The sequence below is a fragment of the Homalodisca vitripennis genome, chromosome 4, assembly GCF_021130785.1.
Source record: "Homalodisca vitripennis isolate AUS2020 chromosome 4, UT_GWSS_2.1, whole genome shotgun sequence".
NCBI classification, from domain to species: domain Eukaryota; kingdom Metazoa; phylum Arthropoda; class Insecta; order Hemiptera; family Cicadellidae; genus Homalodisca; species Homalodisca vitripennis.
This window is the reverse complement of record NC_060210.1, coordinates 25,412,750-25,431,029: the sequence shown is the minus strand read 5'-3', so window position 1 is coordinate 25,431,029 and position 18,280 is coordinate 25,412,750. Positions and strand designations below refer to the sequence as shown.

The following is an 18,280-nucleotide window of genomic DNA, read 5'->3' as shown; positions in this document are numbered from 1 at the left end:
TTTATTTGAGTAATTTAATGTTTATGAACAGTAACTTCACAGAGTAATCCAACAGTATGCATCCAGTGGTCATTCAATAAGAAAGGGTAAGCCAAATTACTTCACTTTTTTATAGTTTTATTACTGAATAAAACAATTATTTAGGTAAAAAAACTGTTAACTGTGCTTGAATTTCTTCTTTTATAAATAATAATAAAGTTAGTAAAGTATTTATGCTAATAATAGTAAGTGTATTGAATTTTCTCTTGAGCATTTCAAACATTACATATAGGGCAAAATTTGGCGCGGACAACATATTTTATATTTCATCCACACTTCTTATTTGTTTAGTAAAAATAAAATAAAATATATGGAATTTGTTTGCTTTTAGTTGCTCTTTCCGATGGTAGCATCAGAAAAATAATATAAAATTGTTTACATACTAAAATTGTAATCCAAAGTGAAAAATTAAATAAATTTTGATAAAAAAAATGTACAATTTTTTTTATAACAATCCAAATATATAAAAATGTATTTTTTTGTATTTATTTCCGTTTATTGGTTATTTATCTTCAATACAAAAAAACAAGTAACAAGATATGACATCAAATAAGGACGTAGGAAGGAATTTACTATAACTCTGCATTTATGCACTAAAATGCGTAGCACTCTTGGGTATGGCAATGCGCCAGACCCCTTAGCACTAAAAGGGTTAAGATGACTTTTGAATTTTTTTAAAGCACTTTTCATTTTTAATTACAGATAGTAAATTTATTTAGATATTTTTCTCCCAAATAGGTTGCCTTCTTTTTCAAGAATTCTAATTAGTGTTTCTCAATAGCCATTTTGTCATTATAGCAAGTCGAATACCTATTGTTAGCACCCAAAATACGCAAATTTATTTGAACTATATAACTGTTTTGTATAAAGGATAGCGTATTAAATATACAGACTGGGTCGAATACAGAACTTGGAGTGGGAGTGGGACAAAATACATCTTAGGTATTTGGGTAACGAGGTGAGCTACTGTTGCAGATAAGCAGACAGTGTTTTGGAGGTGGAGGTGGGCCGAATACATCTTAGGTATTCGGGTAACGAGGTGAGCTTCTGTTGCAGATAAGCACACAGTGTTTTAGAGGTGAAGGTGGGCCGAATACATCTTAGGTATTCGGGTAACGAGGTGAGCTACTGTTGCAGATAAGCAGACATTGTTTTGGAGGTGGAGGTGGGCCGAATACATCTTAGGTATTCGGGTAACGAGGTGAGCTTCTGTTGCAGATAAGCACACAGTGTTTTGGAGGTGGAGATGGGCCGAATACATCTTAGGTATTCGGGTAACGAGATGAGCTACTGTTGCAGATAAGCACACAGTGTTTTGGAGGTGGAGGTGGGCCGAATACATCTTAGGTATTCGGGTAACGAGGTGAGCTACTGTTGCAGATAAGCAGACAGTGTTTTGGAGGTGGAGGTGGGCCGAATACATCTTAGGTATTCGGGTAACGAGGTGAGCTTCTGTTGCAGATAAGCACACAGTGTTTTGGAGGTGAAGGTGGGCCGAATACATCTTAGGTATTCGGGTAACGAGGTGAGCTTCTGTTGCAGATAAGCACACAGTGTTTTGGAGGTGAAGGTGGGCCGAATACATCTTAGGTATTCGGGTAACGAGGTGAGCTTCTGTTGCAGATAAGCACACAGTGTTTTGGAGGTGAAGGTGGGCCGAATACATCTTAGGTATTCGGGTAACGAGGTGAGCTACTGTTGCAGATAAGCAGACAGTGTTTTGGAGGTGAAGGTGGGCCGAATACATCTTAGGTATTCGGGTAACGAGGTGAGCTACTGTTGCAGATAAGCACACAGTGTTTTGGAGGTGAAGGTGGGCCGAATACATCTTAGGTATTCGGGTAACGAGGTGAGCTACTGTTGCAGATAAGCAGACAGTGTTTTGGAGGTGGAGGTGGGCCGAATACATCTTAGGTATTCGGGTAACGAGGTGAGCTTCTGTTGCAGATAAGCACACAGTGTTTTGGAGGTGAAGGTGGGCCGAATACATCTTAGGTATTCGGGTAACGAGGTGAGCTTCTGTTGCAGATAAGCACACAGTGTTTTGGAGGTGAAGGTGGGCCGAATACATCTTAGGTATTCGGGTAACGAGGTGAGCTACTGTTGCAGATAAGCAGACAGTGTTCTTGAGGTGGAGGTGGGCCGAATACATCTTAGGTATTCGGGTAACGAGGTGACAGATAAGCACACAGTGTTTTGGAGGTGAAGGTGGGCCGAATACATCTTAGGTATTCGGGTAACGAGGTGGTAGAGGTAGGTGGGGTGGGTCGAATACATCTGATATTGGTAATGTAGGTGAGCTTCTGTTGCAGATAAGCAGACAGTGTTTTGGAGGTGGAGGTGGGCCGAATACATCTTAGGTATTCAGGTAACGAGGTGAGCTTCTGTTGCAGATAAGCACACAGTGTTTTGGAGGTGAAGGTGGGCCGAATACATCTTAGGTATTCGGGTAACGAGGTGAGCTACTGTTGCAGATAAGCAGACAGTGTTCTTGAGGTGGAGGTGGGCCGAATACATCTTAGGTATTCGGGTAACGAGGTGAGCTTCTGTTGCAGATAAGCACACAGTGTTTTTGGAGGTGAAGGTGGGCCGAATACATCTTAGGTATTCGGGTAACGAGGTGAGCTTCTGTTGCAGATAAGCACACAGTGTTTTGGAGGTGGAGGTGGGCCGAATACATCTTAGGTATTCGGGTAACGAGGTGAGCTTCTGTTGCAGATAAGCACACAGTGTTTTGGAGGTGGAGGTGGGCCGAATACATCTTAGGTATTCGGGTAACGAGGTGAGCTTCTGTTGCAGATAAGCACACAGTGTTTTGGAGGTGAAGGTGGGCCGAATACATCTTAGGTATTCGGGTAACGAGGTGAGCTTCTGTTGCAGATAAGCACACAGTGTTTTGGAGGTGAAGGTGGGTCGAATACATCTTAGGTATTCGGGTAACGAGGTGAGCTACTGTTGCAGATAAGCAGACAGTGTTTTGGAGGTGGAGGTGGGCCGAATACATCTTAGGTATTCGGGTAACGAGGTGAGCTTCTGTTGCAGATAAGCACACAGTGTTTTGGAGGTGGAAGGTGGGCCGAATACATCTTAGGTATTCGGGTTAACGAGGTGAGCTTCTGTTGCAGATAAGCACACAGTGTTTTGGAGGTGAAGGTGGGCCGAATACATCTTAGGTATTCGGGTAACGAGGTGAGCTTCTGTTGCAGATAAGCACACAGTGGTTTTGGAGGTGAAGGTGGGCCGAATACATCTTAGGTATTCGGGTAACGAGGTGAGCTTCTGTTGCAGATAAGCACACAATGTTTTGGAGGTGGAGGTGGGCCGAATACATCTTAGGTATTCGGGTAACGAAGGTGAGCTTCTGTTGCAGATAAGCACACAGTGTTTTGGAGGTGAAGGTGGGCCGAATACATCTTAGGTATTCGGGTAACGAGGTGAGCTACTGTTGCAGATAAGCAGACAGTGTTTTTAAGGTGGAGGTGGGCCGAATACATCTTAGGTATTCGGGTAACAAGGTGAGCTTCTGTTGCAGATAAGCACACAGTGTTTTGGAGGTGAAGGTGGGCCGAATACATTTTAGGTATTCGGGTAACGAGGTGAGCTGCTGTTGCAGATAAGCAGACAGTGTTTTGGAGGTGGAGGTGGGCCGAATACATCTTAGGTATTCGGGTAACGAGGTGAGCTTCTGTTGCAGATAAGCAGACAGTGTTTTTGAGGTGAAGGTGGGCCGAATACATTTTAGGTATTCGGGTAACGAGGTGAGCTTCTGTTGCAGATAAGCAGACAGTGTTTTTGGAGGTGAAGGTGGGCCGAATACATCTTAGGTATTCGGGTAACGAGGTGAGCTACTGTTGCAGATAAGCAGACAGTGTTTTGGAGGTGAAGGTGGGCCGAATACATCTTAGGTATTCGGGTAACGAGGTGAGCTACTGTTGCAGATAAGCAGACAGTGTTTTGGAGGTGGAGGTGGGCCGAATACAAGTCATCTTAGGTATTCGGGTAACGAGGTGAGCTACTGTTGCAGATAAGCAGACAGTGTTTTTAAGGTGGAGGTGGGCCGAATACATCTTAGGTATTCGGGTAACAAGGTGAGCTTTCTGTTGCAGATAAGCACACAGTGTTTTGGAGGTGAAGGTGGGCCGAATACATTTTAGGTATTCGGGTAACGAGGTGAGCTACTGTTGCAGATAAGCAGACAGTGTTTTTTAAGAGGTGGAGGTGGGCCGAATACATCATCTAGGTATTCGGGTAACGAGGTGAGCTACTGTTGCAGATAAGCAGACAGTGTTTTTAAGGTGGAGGTGGGCCGAATACATCTTATGTATTCGGGTAACGAGGTGAGCTACTGTTGCAGATAAGCAGACAGTGTTTTGGAGGTGGAGGTGGGCCGAATACATCTTAGGTATTCGGGTAATGAGGTGAGCTTCTGTTGCAGATAAGCAGACAGTGTTTTGGAGGTGGAGGTGGGCCGAATACATTTTAGGTATTCGGGTAATGAGGTGAGCTACTGTTGCAGATAAGCAGACAGTGTTTTTAAGGTGGAGGTGGGCCGAATACATCTGAGGTATTCGGGTAACGAGGTGAGCTACTATTGCTGAAAGGTTTTAGGTATTTGTTGTTCCCTTCTTGTGCAAGGGTCGTGTTCGTTTATATATAAACGAATTTTGTTGAGAAAGGTACCATTGGAATTGTTATAAAAAATGAGTTATAATTTTGTAATTTTTAAATAACTGGAGCAAAAATATAATACCTTTTGATAACTGCACTTTTTATAACTATACTGATGTTTTGTTATTTGACAATATTTGACAATAATAATTTTCAACAGGTTCATTTTGTTAATATTAAAGTAAATCAAACTATTTTTTCCTATTATGCATTTTTACTTACGTGCTAAGTCTTGTATTTGTAGCTTTACTATTTATAGAATTATTAATTTGTTTCTAAAACATAGAGACTAGCGGCAACAAGACACACAGGAGATTGTGACACTCTTTTGTGAATACTCTGTATATTAAGCAAAAGAGTACTTCCTGGAACTCCACTGTAATCTACATCAATTGCATCACTACTTACATTACAAATAGAAATGTTTTGTTCTCTTTACATAAAATAACTTTGACGCTAAGTAAGAGCAATTCCCCTAACTCCTAATTGTTCTAATTAATTCATCAACTTGTTTTTGCCAACAGTATCAGAGGCTTTTTTGGGATCTAAAAACACTAACACTGATTTTTTTGTTTTTCAAGATTTTACTATTTAATTACTGATTTAAATCAAACAATGAATCCGATATACTCTTATCGTCTCTAAATCTATACTATACTAATTCATAATTGACAATCAATGGCATAGTTTTGGTATCATAATCCAAATAAATAATTTTGTATTGTTCCATTCATGGAATAAATTATTTGGTAATGATTTTATTAAAGGAATTAAGGATTCAAAATTTGGTATTAAAAGCATTATTCAACAAATTAAAAAAAACTATGAATAATAATGTCTACTACCAAAACCAAGTTCTTTGATAACGACTTTAATTAAATGAACAATCTCAATATCATTTAATTTCAAGTACAGTTTTGGACTAGGCAAGTAAGCAAAGTCGGGTTTTATGTATAGAATTAGTATAAAGTACATTGTTTAATTGTATTAAGTTACTATGTGTAATAGATACTTACATCTGCTGGCACTTGTGGACTAGGGGGGTTAGTGTGGTGCGCAGATGCTGCATGACCAGCCCAGGATTGTTACAATAATGGTTCTCGGGAGACAGGTAGTGTGCAGCCTCTACAGCCATGTCGTGCAGCACAAACGGGCTAACGATGCTGTTCACCGCGCACACGCACAGCTGGTGAAGGTACTGAGTGCCTGCACACACAAGCATGTGTCACTATACTATCTCTCCACTACATCTAAACCGGTTCACATGGCATAATAAGGCTGAGGTAGATTTCAATTCGTCACTGTCTTGTTATTTCGTTTATGGGTGTAGTAGTAAGTGTACATGTATTCCTATGTAAGCTTAAATATTTTTGATATAAATAAACTAACCAATATAGTTTTTTTTTTTTTTTTTTAATCTCCTTCCAACATCCCACATATCATGATCCTACACCTCTCATTGTTACCCCTGATCCACCAGGTGTCCTAGGCCTGGTAATTGCCTCTAAGCCATCCGGTTTATTGTGCACCTTCTTCCAGGTCTAAGCTGTGTCAAATCCCAGGCCTTTACAGAACCATGAGATCTTCTGTAAAATGCTTACCTGCTTCAATCCCTCTTTAAGCCTAAGTAAACCAAGGGATCTTGAGTGTTTGCTCTGTAACACCGGACATTCCAATATGACGTGCTCGGCTGTTTTGTCAGCCTCGCCACATTTCCTGCTCAGGATTTCCTGAACATGAACGCCTATTCTGTTCAGGTGGCTTTGGAATATCCAGTTTCCTGTAATAAAACCAGTCATCTTACTGAACTCCGTTCTACTTATTCTAAGGGCATCTGTTCCTGTGTTCCCTTCAGTTCTTTCTCAATGTTTTTCATGTTTATAAAACACCCACTTATCTGCCCCAGTACCCTTCAGATCTGTTATTCACTATAGTATCCCACAATAGCATACAGAAGACAACACATGATTTTTAAATTAATACTCTCAAGACAAAATTTTAGATTTTTACTCTCCCAATCTTGAACAATTTGAGAAAAACTATTGACTGAAGATGGAATTGCTCACCACATACCATTCTGATTTAATCCTGACCCACAACCACCAATCCCTCCAGTTATAAATGGAAGGTGTTTATAAAAATGTCTTTAAAATTAAAGTTTCCCATTATAGCCCGTACAAACCAAGACATACATTTTTTTTTATTGCAACCACTACCATGATATCCCTCTTCAAAAAATCTTACTCAAACAAAATTTACCTAAATTTAAAATCTGCATTAACAAACTCAATTTTGGTTCTGATATATTTAAACTTCTTACCTCTATCATCATGATTATAAAATTCTAACATCATGAGTAAAATTATCTACAATTACTTCTACATAAACATTAAGACATATAAGAATAACTTCATTATGTACCTAATTTTTTTGAGACACGGAGAAGCCACTTGACATCTTCACCATACGGAGGATTGCGGGCATATTTGGCCTGGGGACGATCATCATGTACCCGGCGAGATAGTGTATCCAGTGCTAACATGCCGACACGGTACGCAGCCAGTAGATAGCGCAGCTGGGTCTGGCTGTACTGCTGTGTCTGTCTGTGGACCTGTACACACAAACAAACACCAATGTTTCAATATGAGAAGAGGAATGACACTCCCTGTGTGTCTACTGCACAACTGTAGTTAATTATGTATTAATGTTTTAAAATATATCTGCATAATTTTATTCATAAATAGATTCATTTCTGTTGTTTGTGTTATTTTACTGTGCATTCTTCATAGTGATTTAGTTTGTTTAGATTTTATTACGTTAATAGTTAGCAACAATAATTTTTATCCATCTTTATTTATTAATTTAATTTTCATGATTTTTAATAATGTTATATTATTCAACTAAGTAGGTTAGAGACATGGCAGTACTGCTCAATATTAACGAGTTTGTCAATGCTTTGTAAGTCTAAACTACAATTAAAATATTCTTATTTTTAATTCAGAACTGATTTTAAATTTAAATAAATCTAAACGAATATTGCTGATGATAATGCAAACTTAATACACACAAATAAAGTAATTTTTGCAAAGTGATCAACAACAAAATTGCCACACAAAGCTTTCTATTGCAAATTGGTTTTACATAAATAAATGTAAAGAATGATGTAAAAGAATCGTTTTATAATACAATGGCTATTCAGAAAGTAAATTGTTTCCATATAAATAAAAAAGTAAAAGAAAAAAATTGTATTGTATACATTTCAAAGTGACACTAAAATAGTATTTTTCAATGTAGTCAACTTTGGACATTTATCATAGCGTTGAAATTTCCTATTTCTATCTACTACTTTTGAAATTCCAACGTTATAAAACTCTGCCGCCTCAGACTTCAACCAAGTAGTAATCACAACCCCCCCCCCCCCCCCCCCCCGCAGTTCCACGTCACCATCAAAGCACTGCTTCGCAAGTCAGACTTTCATTGCTGGAAACAGGTGGTAGTCACTGGGTGCTGGGTCCAGACTGTAGAGCAGATTTTGATACATCTCCTACTTAAAAGCATCCAGGACATCTCCGAGGCCGATTTGCCGTCGGGCTTTATCGTTCAAAAACAAAACTTTTGAACTTAACTGTCCTCTGCACTTGTTTTGTATTGCTCTCCTTAACCATTGAAAGGTTTCACAATACCTTGCAAAATTCTGGTTGAATCGGCAGTCTTCTTTAATCTTCCCATCCAATTTGTTCGGCACATTAGTTCGGCCATAAACTTAATGTACCACTGACGCAATCCACCCATAAACTTCACAGAGCTGGCGATAAATTTCAATATTGTGCTTAGACAATAAAAACTGTCTTATCGGCCCATAACTTTTTAAACTGCTATTTTACAAGGAGAGACAGTAATCTCTCATTAGCATGGCTTGATTGCCACTAAAACGGAGCAACGCTCTGGCACCAAAATAGCAGCAATAGTCCGGCACCTAGCACCTATATATATAGAAAAAAATAATCTACTTTCTGGGTAGCCCTTGTATTATGACAATTACCTGTTGCTGAGGCTGGGGTCTGGGTAGGGACAGCTGAGACACTGCCTGTGTTACACACTGCGTACTGGGAGCCTGTGTCAGCACAATCTGAGTCTGTAAAAGTCATCAAATGTATATAATTCTCCAAAGTACAAAACAATGTTGCTGAAGCTGGGGCCTGGGTAGGGACAGCTCAGACACTGCCTGTGTTACACACTGCGTACTGGGAGCCTGTGTCAGCACAATCTGAGTCTGTAAAAGTCATCAAATGTATATAATTCTCCAAAGTACAAAACAATGTTGCTGATGCTGGGGTCTGGGTAGGGACAGCTCAGACACTGCCTGTGTTACACACTGCGTACTGGGAGCCTGTGTCAGCACAATCTGAGTCTGTAAAAGTCATCAAATGTATATAATTCTCCAAAGTACAAAACAATGTTGCTGAAGCTGGGGCCTGGGTAGGGACAGCTGAGACAACTGCCTGTGTTACACACTGCGTACTGGGAGCCTGTGTCAGCACAATCTGAGTCTGTAAAAGTCATCAAATGTATATAATTCTCCAAAGTACAAAACAATGTTGCTGAAGCTGTGGTCTGGGTAGGGACAGCTGAGACACTGCCTGTGTTACACACTGTGTACTGGGAGCCTGTGTCAGCACAATCTGAGTCTGTAAAAGTCATCAAATGTATATAATTCTCCAAAAGTACAAAACAAATGTTGCTGATGCTGGGGCCTGGGTAGGGACAGCTCAGACACTGCCTGTGTTACACACTGCGTACTGGGAGCCTGTGTCAGCACAATCTGAGTCTGTAAAAGTCATCAAATGTATATAATTCTCCAAAGTACAAAACAATGTTGCTGAAGCTGGGGCCTGGGTAGGGACAGCTGAGACACTGCCTGTGTTACACACTGCGTACTGGGAGCCTGTGTCAGCACAATCTGAGTCTGTAAAAGTCATCAAATGTATATAATTCTCCAAAGTTCAAAACAATGTTGCTGAAGCTGGGGCCTGGGTAGGGACAGCTGAGACACTGCCTGTGTTACACACTGCGTACTGGGAGCCTGTGTCAAGCACAATCTGAGTCTGTAAAAGTCATCAAATGTATACAATTCTCCAAAGTACAAAACAATGTTGCTGAAGCTGTGGTCTGGGTAGGGACAGCTGAGACACTGCCTGTGTTTACACACTGTGTACTGGGAGCCTGTGTCAGCACAATCTGAGTCTGTAAAAGTCATCAAATGTATATAATTCTCCAAAGTACAAAACAATGTTGCTGAAGCTGGGGCCTGGGTAGGGACAGCTGAGACACTGCCTGTGTTACACACTGCGTACTGGGAGCCTGTGTCAGCACAATCTGAGTCTGTAAAAGTCATCAAATGTATATAATTCTCCAAAGTACAAAACAATGTTGCTGAAGCTGTGGTCTGGGTAGGGACACAGCTGAGACACTGCCTGTGTTACACACTGTGTACTGGGAGCCTGTGTCAGCACAATCTGAGTCTGTAAAAGTCATCAAATGTATATAATTCTCCAAAGTACAAAACAATGTTGCTGAAGCTGGGGCCTGGGTAGGGACAGCTGAGACACTGCCTGTGTTACACACTGCGTACTGGGAGCCTGTGTCAGCACAATCCTGAGTCTGTAAAAGTCATCAAATGTATATAATTCTCCAAAGTACAAAACAATGTTGCTGAAGCTGGGGCCTGGGTAGGGACAGCTGAGACACTGCCTGTGTTACACACTGCGTACTGGGAGCCTGTGTCAGCACAATCTGAGTCTGTAAAAGTCATCAAATGTATATAATTCTCCAAAGTACAAAACAATGTTGCTGAAGCTGGGGCCTGGGTAGGGGACAGCTGAGACACTGCCTGTGTTACACACTGCGTACTGGGAGCCTGTGTCAGCACAATCTGAGTCTGTAAAAGTCATCAAATGTATATAATTCTCCAAAGTACAAAACAATGTTACTGAAGCTGGGGCCTGGGTAGGGACAGCTGAGACACTGCCTGTGTTACACACTGCGTACTGGGAGCCTGTGTCAGCACAATCTGAGTCTGTAAAAGTCATCAAATGTATATAATTCTCCAAAGTACAAAACAATGTTGCTGAAGCTGTGGTCTGGGTAGGGACAGCTGAGACACTGCCTGTGTTACACACTGTGTACTGGGAGCCTGTGTCAGCACAATCTGAGTCTGTAAAAGTCATCAAATGTATATAATTCTCCAAAGTACAAAACAATGTTGCTGAAGCTGGGGCCCTGGGTAGGGACAGCTGAGACACTGCCTGTGTTACACACTGCGTACTGGGAGCCTGTGTCAGCACAATCTGAGTCTGTAAAAGTCATCAAATGTATATAATTCTCCAAAGTACAAAACAATGTTGCTGAAGCTGTGGTCTGGGTAGGGACAGCTGAGACACTGCCTGTGTTACACACTGTGTACTGGGAGCCTGTGTCAGCACAATCTGAGTCTGTAAAAGTCATCAAATGTATATAATTCTCCAAAGTACAAAACAATGTTGCTGATGCTGGGGCCTGGGTAGGGACAGCTCAGACACTGCCTGTGTTACACACTGCGTACTGGGAGCCTGTGTCAGCACAATCTGAGTCTGTAAAAGTCATCAAATGTATATAATTCTCCAAAGTACAAAACAATGTTGCTGAAGCTGTGGTCTGGGTAGGGACAGCTGAGACACTGCCTGTGTTACACACTGTGTACTGGGAGCCTGTGTCAGCACAATCTGAGTCTGTAAAAGTCATCAAATGTACAGTAGAGTCCCGTTAATCCGACCTAATTGGGACCGAGCCCTATTCGGATTATGTGATTGTTCGGATTAGCCAGAATTACAGAAAAATACGGTTTTAAACTTGAGAATGGGTCTATTTTGTTATAGAATTATCAACATTGTTTATTAAAACATGTTTTCTGGCTGTTGCATTGTATTTCTTGACAAATAAGCGTGTTTGCGAATACTAAGCACATTTACCGTATTTAGTGTGAGAGTTCTATTGTTAAGCAACGTGAGCGTACTGGATATTGTACGGGTCCACGCACTACGGGACGACGAGAACCTGGGTGATAAAGGAGAGTTGGTGCCACATGCAGACAGTGCAGCAGCGCTTAACCTTGCACTACGATACTTAGAGCAACAGGCTACTGCTACACCTGCCGATATCATGTTTATGACACGATGGCGAAACTACGCGTCATCCAATAGACTCTCTTCAATGCGACAGAAGGCAATAACTGAATTTATGTCTTTTAACAATTAATATTGTACTCAATAATAATATCAGTACTGTACATCCAATTTTTGTTTGATTTCACTTCTTAATACAGTAATTTAACTCATACTATTAACCTATAAGTTTCAATTTGGTACTGTATTTAACTTTATTATTTATGTACTGTACCGTACACAATTTGTCTTAATAAAATACTGTATGTCTATTTAATTAAAGTTTTCTTTGTTTATGTACGAAATGATGCACTCATTTTCATTTTCGTAATTAGTTCCTATAACTGTTCATTATCGTTATAAATAATTCCTCCTGGACCTGTTTGGATTACACGTGTTCGGATTAGCGGGACTCCACTGTATATAATTCTTCAAAGTACAAAACATGTCAATGATAATAGAGCCTGGGGAGGGAGCCTTGCTATATTCTGGCTGCTCTCGCACTCAGAAAGTTCCTGGTGTGTGTGGCAAAGTTCCCACATTCAGTAACCTCATGCTATAGATACTCCTAAACTTTGACATATCCACCTTTAATTCTAGACTCTGAGATGTAACAGTTCTTAATATCTGGATCCAATCAAAATATTTGCAAGTTTTGTAGATTAGTTGTGAGGCAGCCATTTTTCCTTGGAACTATGCTATCTATTGAAAAATAACAATTTTGTGCTTAAAACTTATTTCATAAAATTATACTATGAATTTAGGTTAAAAGCTATATAATTAAATACAATTTACGTCATGTTGTTAGGTGTGTATATATATATATATATATATATATATATACTAGCAGTTTCCCGCGGCTTCGCACGCGATTTCCCGTTGAAAACAGTACACTATATTCACTTATTCTTTTTCTATCACATTCTAAACATTGCTGAGATAATTGAGTCGTTTCTTCGTGAGCCTCTTGGGCGTATTATGAAGGTATGTATCATATTCCTGCCTCTATCTTTCGTGGTTTTTGCTAGGTGTTGATAAGTTATTCAGAACAGTTACTGTATACGGATGAATCTCAGTAAACTAATTAGGTTATAAAGAATCACATTCGGTCTGTTAAAATTAATTTTCTGTCTAAGATATTTCCAGTATTATTTTAGGAGTGTGCCTTCAAGAAAATGTATCAAAGAAACCAAGTTTCGATCATAAAGTGTCTTCTTTCGGCTCTTTTCATTTACCTTCGATGTAACCAAATTCGATTACCTTATGTGCAAACATTCACGGATTTGTATAATGAGGTTGTTTTCATAATAGCGTTTAATAGTATTTTCTTTGAATTAAATAGTTTATTGATCATTGATGCAATCTGAATTTAAAAACACTACTGATCAAGCACTTTACAATAAAAAGGTTTTAAATTTTAAATGTAAACCAATGTTTCTGCCTATTTGATGAACTTCAGCTGAAAGTATTATCAGCTGTTAAGTATCAGTTCGCTTTGTATTACGTGTCGTAGCGCAGTCTGTCGGATCCAATATAAAACACACCAACATCAACAATTTATAATTACAAAATTAATGAAATAAACTATTAAAATCTCTAAAAGTATGCCTATGTTACTTCCAGGAACGTGTAGAATCACTGTAGAAAATTTCACGATGTTTCGTGCATTAGTTCCAGAGTTATAACGGAACATACAAACATTCGCATTTATATATATATAGATATATATATTTATTATGTTATTAACTACACATTATAGGCTTATCTATATATAATAATATAATGAAAAGTAACTAAAACCCTTTTAAAAATGTTTATATATATATATATATATATATATATATATATATATATTTTATATTTATATACAATGGTTTTGATCCTAGGACTTGTCCCCATCATATCCAAGGGTGCCAAAATATCATCCTTTGTGTTAACTTAATCCTATACAATCAACCTTCCTAACGCTAAATGACATTTTAATACCTTTGGTACAAACAATCTAGTAAAAAATTAGAAATTGTAAATCATATATTTCCACATACTTTTATAATGTATTAGTTTTTGGTCTTTACCAGTTTTAAATGTATTTTAACTGTTTTATCATATGTATTTTTTATTTTATATACATTTTTCCTGTTCATATTTACTGATGATGTCCTAACAGGCGAAAGCGCTTATGATATCAAACATTTCTAGCTTGGGATGCGGCAGAGAGCGGACGTGTGCTACACTGCGCGCCAGACATAACCTCAAATGTCAAGTACAATACGTTTACTGTGCATTCATGTGTGATTTAATTATCATTATTGTTCATCTTCAACCATATTATTAACTTCAACGTTACTATATTCAAACAAAGAGTTGTGAAATTATTGATCATGGAAGACTGTGGTAAGTGTTTAAAATTGTTTACTAAAACAGCTGTAAAAGCCAAGATGAAGTGCAATGATTGTAAACGGCCTTTTCATGCTAAATGTATCAATATGACTCCAGAAGACACTCAGTATTATAAAGATAATGAACTGATCTGGAGATGTGAGACATGTTCTCAGGAACGTAGAAAAAGTATGGTTCTTGAGTCTAGGCCTGAGTCATCAGTCACCTATGATGACATTTACAATCTTGTGCTGGACCTTAGAAAAGACATAAAGAATACAGAGACTAATTTAAATAAGTCTATTGAACTTTGTTTTGAAGAGCTCAAAGATACTAAGAACCTTGTTAGTAAGCAAAGTGAAGAGGTTGGGAGTTTAGTTGAGCTGGTCAATACTCTTAGAACAAAGAATCTGGAACTTAAAAAAAAGGTAGCCTCGCTGGAGTGTAGGATGGACGACAAAGAACAGTACTCTAGAAGAGAGGCTATTGAAATCCACGGTGTGCCTGTCCAGCCTGGAGAGCAAGTTCTGGAAGTAGTGAAATCTGTTGGGAGGGCTTTGGACATAACCATTGAGGACTCAATGGTCAGTGCCTGTCATAGGCTGCGTGTGAAGGAGGAGTCTGGAAGACCACCCGGCATCATAGTGAAGATGACATCTCGCATGGACTCTGAAGCTGTGTTGCAGAGACGACGGGTGAAGCGGAACTTCTCGACCCACCACATTGGCTTGACTTCAACACCTGCCTCGCCCATCTACATCAATGAGAGTTTGAGCCCTGGAAGACGTTGACTTCTGAACGCCGCCCGTGAAAAGAAAAAAGAAAAACTCTACACCTACTTCTGGATAAGAGGTGGGAAGATCCTGATGAGAAAAGCGGACGGAGAAAAAGTGAAAGTTATCACCAGCTTTGACGACTTAGCCAAACTGTAAGTCACCACATTCCAGCCTTTATGCATTTATACTAGGCTTTCATTTATTAATGATTTCTATAAATATATACTTCAGTATTATAATGATCACTTGGTTTATACGTTTATTTGTTTTGTATTCTCAATATTATGTATTCATTAATTGATTTATGTCCTGTAAATATCGGTGATGACAGATGCCAGCATGTTTAAAATTCTAAACCAAAATATAAGAAGTATGAGGAAAAATTTTGACTTTGTAACTGATTTAGATTCGTCTAAAATATTTCCTGATTTAATTGTGATGACTGAAATCTGGATAAATAAATGTGAAATGGACCATTACAAAATTAATGGCTATAATTCGTTTATCAAATGTAATGAAAGTTATAGAGCGGGAGGCATTGCAGTATTCGTATGCGACTCATATTATTGTTCCAGTGTGACAGAGAGAGAAGATATCAAATCAGCTGATGTATTGATTTTCAATGTCAAGGTCAACGGCCTAGAGAACTTTACCGTGATAGCGGTGTATCGTCTGCACACTAGTAGGCGAGCGGATTTCACGCAACAGCTGAGTGTTTTGTTGGATGAGTTTAACGGAAAGAATATTGTTGTGGTAGGTGACATGAATTATGACATTTTAAATCAAAGTAATGAATCCGACCACTATTTAAGTATGTTGGCTAGTAAAGGATTGTATAATTTAATTAATGAACCTACTAGAATTGTTGGAAATTCAGCGACTTGTATTGACCATGTTTTTATTCGTTTTTCTAATGAAAAAGTTAGGCCTACTAAATATGAATTTACTCGCATGTTTTTCTTTACAATATAACTGATCATTCAACGGTAGTTTTTTCAATTAAATTCCCTGATAGTGTAACATGTAATGATGAAATTTCAATTAATAAACTTGATTTTACAAAATTGGAGAGAATGCTGGAGTTAACAGACTGGAGTGAAGTTTTTTCACAGAAATCTATCTACATCACTTGCTTTTGAATCTTTTTTTAAAGCTTTACAAGCCGCATTAAAAAGTTGCCAAACTCAAATTAGTGTTAGAAAAAAATATGATAAATTGAAACCTTGAACAACTGATAATCTATTAAATAGAATCCAAAAAGAAAAAAAATATTCAAACTGTTAATGAAGAGTCCTTCTAATACTAAACTAAAGAACTATTACAATGTGTTTAGAGCAAAATTAAATATGGATATAAAATTGGCGAAAGAAAATTTTTTTCAGTCTAAGTTTGACGTTTTCTCTCTAAAGATTTTAAAGCACAGTGGAAGGTTGTAAATAGCCTAATTGGAGAAAAACGCCTTAACAGTGAAATCAACGAAGTTATTGGAAGAGAGGGTATTGTTACTAGTATCAGTGATATAGCCAATGAATTCAACCACCATTTCTTGAATATAGCTGATAATTTGAGGGAAAAAATAGATAACTTATATGTAGACCAAGTGCAATGTTATAGAGATACATTTGTTCAAAAAATACATTTTAAGACATCTTTTTATATGATGCCAACATCGGAACACGAAATTTTGACCATAATTAACAAGTTAAAAAATAATAAATCTCCTGGCATCGATTCTATAGGTTCTACATTGTTGAAGAGAATCGCTCCTTTTTTCCTTCATGTATTGGAATATCTTTTTAATTTTAGCATAGAAAGTGGCGAATTTCCATCCAGTCTTAAGAAAGCTGTTGTAATACCTATTTTCAAGCGAGGTGATTGTAGGCTTCCTGATTGTTTCCGTCCAATTTCTTTACTATTGGTTTTCAGTAAAATTTTTGAAAAAATTGTTAAAATACGGATAATACATTTCTTAGATAAAAACAAATTCTTTAGCAAAAACCAATTTGGATTTCGAGAGAAACTCTCAACCGAAGATGCTCTATTATCATTTACTGAGGAGATCTTTGACTCAATAAACAGTGGCGAAAAATCCTCGGTGTTGTTTTTAGACATCACTAAAGCTTTTGATACAGTGGGCCATAGCATACTACTCAATAAACTGTGGCTGGCTGGCATCAGAGGCTTACCACATAAGTGGTTTTCAAGCTACCTCTCTAATAGAGAACAAAGTGTTAGAGTTGGTGATTTTGTCAGCCAGTCTGGATCGGTGAAGCATGGCTCGATATTTAGGCATGGCTCCTCAAGGCTCTGTATTGGGTCCAGTTTTATTTTTGATTTACATCAATGACTTGTGTAATGGGCGCTTCAGGGGTCGTGTATTTGCCTTTGCCGATGACACAGCTTTTATTTATAAAAATAAATGTTTAAACACCTTGAAAAATGAAATGGAGAATGATTTAAAACTATTACGTTTATGGTTTGATAAAAATTACATGATTTTGAGTGAAAAAACAAAGTTTTTAATTTTTGGTCTAAAGACAGAGTACAATTTGGAAACACCTTTCAAATTCCATGATTTTAATTGTTTTAACAATACTTACCAACAGTGCAATTGCATGATTATAGAACAGAACAATAGTATTAAATACCTTGGACTGATTATCGACAGTAAGCTAACATGGAAGTCACATATTTTAAAATTGAAAAAGTACAGTAGCTTAAGAAAGTTTTATTTGCTTCGATAATTATGTCCAAGGAAGGTTATGATCAATGTGTATCACGCTCTCATTGGATCCAGGCTGGGGTATGGAATTGCTTGCTGGGGTGGAGCCTATCAATCGACACTTTATCCTATTATTATATTACAAAAACACTTTGTCTGTGTGATTGCAGGAAAGGGAAAGCTTGAGCATGCCTGGCCGATTTTTCTTGATTTGAAATTGTTTCCACTAAAGCATCTATTTATTTATAAAGTCTTAAAACTATTTTTTGTAAGAAGTACAGCTTTCTTCGTAATGACTCGTAGTACAAACCATAACTTAAGACGATGTCAAGTAATGCATGTTCCGAAATCACATTCAGCAGCGTATCAAAATTTTTACAGTAGTATTGCACCCCGAGTTTTTAATACAATCATTCACCAACTTGAAATTTTTTCTAATATAAATCAATTTTTGTCTAACTTAAGAAAGTGGCTTTTTATTACAGAAAATCTAGATA

General features: G+C 38.1%; 1 protein-coding gene across 4 annotated transcripts in view; it reads right to left on the bottom strand.

Annotated features, from left to right (window-relative positions):
* Window positions 1-18,280, bottom strand: part of LOC124359064 (zinc finger SWIM domain-containing protein 8 homolog) — a 130,784-nt gene that overhangs the window by 19,999 nt on the left and 92,505 nt on the right. For 3 of the 4 annotated variants that reach the window (XR_006922102.1, XR_006922103.1, XM_046811469.1), the window contains exons 22-24: window positions 8,750-8,842; window positions 7,129-7,318; window positions 5,724-5,913 (exon numbers count right to left, since the gene is read on the bottom strand). Coding sequence is in view for 2 of the 4 variants with exons in the window: in XM_046811469.1 (XP_046667425.1) it covers window positions 5,724-5,913; window positions 7,129-7,318; window positions 8,750-8,842 (473 nt within the window). In the remaining 2 variants the exon portion in view is untranslated. Of the gene's footprint in view, window positions 1-5,723; window positions 5,914-7,128; window positions 7,319-8,749; window positions 8,843-11,195; window positions 11,337-18,280 lie in introns of those variants that run through there. The other variant, XM_046811471.1, reaches the window with a different exon arrangement.